This window comes from Phalacrocorax aristotelis, chromosome 14, assembly GCF_949628215.1.
Source record: "Phalacrocorax aristotelis chromosome 14, bGulAri2.1, whole genome shotgun sequence".
Lineage (NCBI taxonomy): Eukaryota > Metazoa > Chordata > Aves > Suliformes > Phalacrocoracidae > Phalacrocorax > Phalacrocorax aristotelis.
Genome location: NC_134289.1, coordinates 3,310,940 through 3,315,706, shown reverse-complemented (window position 1 = coordinate 3,315,706; position 4,767 = coordinate 3,310,940). Strand labels below are relative to the sequence as shown.

The 4,767-nt window shown below is 47.3% G+C and overlaps 1 protein-coding gene across 1 annotated transcript; it reads right to left on the bottom strand.

The window, feature by feature from the left end:
• Nucleotides 1–1,166: 1,166 nt before the first annotated feature.
• DNAJC9 (DnaJ heat shock protein family (Hsp40) member C9) lies at nt 1,167–4,411 on the bottom strand. Its single transcript, XM_075109571.1, has 5 exons — nt 4,162–4,411; nt 3,909–4,049; nt 3,427–3,681; nt 2,593–2,676; nt 1,167–1,833 (listed from the first exon to the last, which is right to left on the bottom strand). The coding sequence occupies exons 1-5, from the start codon at nt 4,339–4,341 to the stop codon at nt 1,714–1,716; spliced, it is 780 nt and encodes a 259-aa protein (XP_074965672.1). The 5' UTR covers nt 4,342–4,411; the 3' UTR covers nt 1,167–1,713.
• Nucleotides 4,412–4,767: the final 356 nt, after the last annotated feature.

Genomic DNA, 4,767 nt, shown 5'->3' with positions numbered 1-4,767 from the left:
CTGCAACATTGTACAGTGTGTCGTTTATTTACCTCAAGCGAACTAGAGAGAAGCATCCCGTTTATATTGCTGCCATTCCTCAGGGACCGAGTTAGTGTTCTGTAGCCCTAGTGCGTAAGAATTACAAAATTATACAAATAAACTTCAACAGATATCTAGTAACATAGTGTAGTATTTTATAGCCTAGAGGAGTCAGTGTGTTAAAAAAGTGAAAGCTACCTCATTATAAGGTATTTTTTGATTTTGGTACAAATGGCTGGCCCCAAAGACTTCTCCTGGGCTGTTAAGTATCTATTTTATATAGTAAAAGTAATGTTCAAGTCACGTGTTATGCAACGTAATGACATGCTGCACTCCCAGAATGAGGATCATTTTTGAAAGCAGCCAAGTGCAAAGGGACAGCGTTACCATTCTACCTCCAGCTTCCCCCAAAAGCGCCATTAGTCAGTTCCTGAACTGCTCTCGCTGAAGCAATGAGGATCTGCAACTCAAACATCAGCGTTCACCTTGTGGCTCATAAGCTTTTGAAAAGTGATCCACAAAATCGAGCCAGCCTCGTTTCTTTGAGCTACAGCAAGTTGAAACCTAGTTACCCTTCAAATTCACACCCTGGACACTGCATCGAGGGGGTTAAACACAGCTAAAGTAAAAACCTTCAAGTATTTGCACATCTTACAGAAGTACTTCACTTCTGAAGCAAAAGAAGCGTTGACGGACAAAACGAAGTAGCTGATGACTACCGTCCTGCAACAGACTTGGCTGCGATGCTGTTGAAATAACTGGCAGTACATTTCCAAGCTTTGGAATGCCTTGTCACAGGACATGACGAGCCCCAGAAATACAGGAGTGACTCTGCTCTGTGGATTTTCAAGCCTATTATCTTGGTATCTTAAGAGAATTTCTGCACAGTCACACGCGAGGTGCGGCCTCCTACTTTCTCCTGAGGCAACTAATGCAGCCAAAGGCCAAACAGTAGGCAGCCCTTTTGTCTAACAAAGCATCACCAGCTCTGATGCCACAAATACCGATAGAGCTGTATTTGCAGCTGCTCTAGAAGCACATTGTATTTACTTGGCTTACACCAGTCGGAAGCGTCAATGGGATCAGTTTGTTTTGAGCAGTTATAAAGGCAATGTAGAGGGCTGGGGAAGCAACATAGCAGAGAGTTCTGCAAAAACTTCTCATTTATTAAATCTGCAATTTTCCAAAGTATGTTTATAAAAACCAGTGGAGTATCTGAACCTCCCCCCGTCGAGCTGAAGTGCAAAGACCTTTAAAAACAGGAGAAGGCTTCTTACAAAAGAACCATGCAGATAGCAAATGGCTAAGGCTTCCAACTCAGAAGCCAGAGGGACAAGCGTTGAAGATTCTCCAAGGTGTGGGATTAAACTGTTTTACTGAAAACCCATAGGTGTTCAGAAGGAAGGTGCCTCCACACAAGTTTAATGAACACACTGCCGTCCCAAACATCACACAGCTTCCTTACTGTAACCAAACTTTTAGTCAAGTGTCTGGTTGATATGAACTGAAGAGCACGCGCAGGACTTTAAACAGTAGCACCAGAAAGCTATGTCTGCCTTGCTCTGTATTGTACCTCCCCGTCACAGCAAGTTGATGCACACACATTCCAGTAGTCCAGAAAAACTCTGAAATTCTCCTACATCCACTTTTCCCGTACAAAATCATACCCGATATTTCACCCTACACAGTTCTTTATTTCTTTCCTTTCTTGGCTGCAGTCTTCTTTCCTCCTTTTTTTGCATTATTCCCGTATTTTGCTTCCAGTTGGGCCAAAAAGTTATCCATTTCCTTTTCTCGATCTTTATTTCTGCTCTGGAGGAGGAAAAAAAACAACAAACCAAACCCAAAAAACTTTTACTACTTCGCAATGCAGATTATTCTCTTGAAGTTCGAGAGTTACATTAAGTCTTGGAACAGGTTAAACAGGGAATACAAGCTACAGGAGGTATAGTACTGTCAAGCAAAAGCCTGCTTTTATACTCTGTGCTCTATATCTAACTTCCAGAAGTATATGGACAGAGGTCAAGAGTGGCTATAAAAAAAAAGCACGACATAAGGCTAGGAAAAACAAAGCAATTTCTAGTTTAGACTCAAAACTCTATTACAATTTGAGGAATGAGTAAGCATGAACATTCTAGGAAGCACACTGGACAGTAAGAAAGAAGAAATAGAAAACATTCTGAAAAACAGAATGTAAACAGTATGTTTCTTTCCTCGTTCCCCAAGATAAAGAGCAAAATAGTAAGACCTATCAAATTCTATGTCCTCATGGAATCCCTCAGAAAGAAGCAATCATTAACACTCCCTTGTCTAACTGCCTAAAACTAGAAGTTAAATATTTTGATTGTGTATGCAGGAAGAATAAGCATATTAGAATAACTTTGTTAATTTTTAAAGAGACACAGGTAATAAAATCCACACCATACTCTTATTACATAGTTACCATTAAGGTCAGATTTTAACCTCAGGAACTCAGAAGAGTTGCAAGGATCCAAAATATAAAGATGCTCAGGGAAAACAGAATTATAAGCCTGTATCTGTTGAAGATCATGATATTACTAAGAGCCTTACCTGAATCAGTGCTTTCAAGTCATCTTCTCCACCGAGGCCCAGTTCATCTTTAGTCTTTTCCGCCTCTCTAGCTTCTTTTTCTGCCTAAAAACAGCAAACTAGTTTTTTTAAAACGTATTTTGCACATTATTTGACAAAGTCTTATAGTAGTTACCAAACCCTTTATTTTGCATCTGTATATAAATAGCTGCAAGGAAACACAAACAGCTTCCAAGTCTGGCCACAGATGAAAGATCAAAGAGAAAGCCCACTCTGGTTCTGCAGCATAGCAGGGTGGCACAGTTTTCTGCTGTTTCATAACGCTGAACGTGACGAGATGTCCCCATCCCTGTTCCCTGCACCCACGCTTTTTTTGTCTTAGCAGCTACTTCATTTTCTTACGTTGGAGAAAGATTACTGTGATGCACATACATCATACTGGACAAAGTGTCCAAAAACACCAAGCGGGTTGGAGAAGAGGTCCACTTAAGTCTGGAACGTTATTTCACACTTGCCAAAAGACAAGCGTAATGTATTTCTGCACCACATACACTTCTTAACTCCAGCAACTCACGGCTTTGTAAATAAAGGCAGGGACATGCTAAATTGTAATAAGCCTTTGTGTATAATAACAAAATAAAGAAGTAATAGACAATAGCCTATTACAACTCAAAAGCCTTTCACAGCAATATGGGGGGTGGATAACACAGGTGCCTAAATGTGAAAGTTAAAGATACTGAGCAAGATCTGTAACCCAGCAATCCTGTGGCAAACATTTGTCTTATGAACAGTTTCATTTATTTCTACCAAGGGAGATTAAAAGCTTCCCTTTGGTCCCTGATTGATATAACCTACCCGCCTTTTTCTTGCCATCGTTTTCTGCTTAGACTCTTTTACAAAACCTTTGTAGGATGGGACTTCTCCAGAGTCAATGGCTTTTTCTATTATTTTCCGTATTCTTGATTCATCTGTATAGTCCGCACACAACACAGACTCCATTATTCTGTCCATGTCACCCTCAAAATCCATGTACGCTGCTTTAATATCAGCTAGCTCTTCTTCTGAATCTTTATAGCTCTTTTCAAAGTCTTCAATATCCTTGACCGTGATCTGAAGCAAAGAGGTGGACACTTCTTAAGGTACAGGATTTTTTCACCAGAAGGATTTAAGAAACAGCAAGAAAAAAAAAAACCCAGTGCTTTACACAGAGCTCATAGGGGAGACACGGCTACAGGCGTGAAGCAGCGGGCGTCCCCTTCTCAGGGGGCTCGCCATCCCGCCGAGGGGAGCCCCGCAGGGCCCCGCCACCGCTTCCCAGGCCCCGGCCCGGCCCTCACCTTCTTGAAGAGCAGCCGCCAGTACTCCTGCCAGTCCCGCTCGCCCCTCAGCGCCTCGCCCTCCTCGTCCACCGTGCCCTGCTCATCGTACACGGCGCGCTGCTCCGCGTCGCTCAGGACGGCGTATGCCTTGCCCAGGATCTGCGGGGACACGGGGGCCGGTCCGTCAGTCGGTCAGTCAGGGGGCCGGTCAGGGAGCCGGCCGGTCCGTCAGGGGCCGCCGCCCGCCCTCTCTCATCCGTCCCGCGCTCACCTGGAACCGCCGCGTCGCCTCCTCCTTGTCCTCGGGCTGGGCGCGGTCGGGGTGTACGCGGAGCGAGGCGCGGTGGTAGCCGCGGCGGATCTCATCGGGCGAGGCCTGCCGGCGGACGCCCAGAACGCGGTAGAGGTCGGGGGAGCCGAAGGCGGCCTCGCACTGCTCCAGCAGCCCCATCCCGCCCAGGCCACCCGCCCCGCGCGCGCCAACCGCCGCCGCGCCCGCCCTCCTCTCGCGAGAGCTGGGCGAGGCGAGCGAGGCGCATGCGCGGCGCGGGGCGCTGAGGGGCCGGCGGCGGGCCGCGCTGTGAGGGAAGGGCGGGGATTAACCCCAACCTCCCCGAGCCGCTGCGGCTGCCAGCGGGAGCGGTCCCCAGCGACGAGCCTGGGATCAAGCAGGAGCTGGGCACATGCCTGCAGCGGGGCTTCGACCGGCCTGGCGCCCCACACACGCGTGGGGAAGCAGCCGCAGCGGCGTGGGCTCGCCCCGCTCCCTCAGGGACGTGCTGGGAACCCGCTTCTGAGCGGGAGCGTCCCCGTGAGCCTGCGAGCCCTGTGCCTGCTCTGCAAAAGGCAGGCAGGAGCGCTCGGATACCGCTGCCAT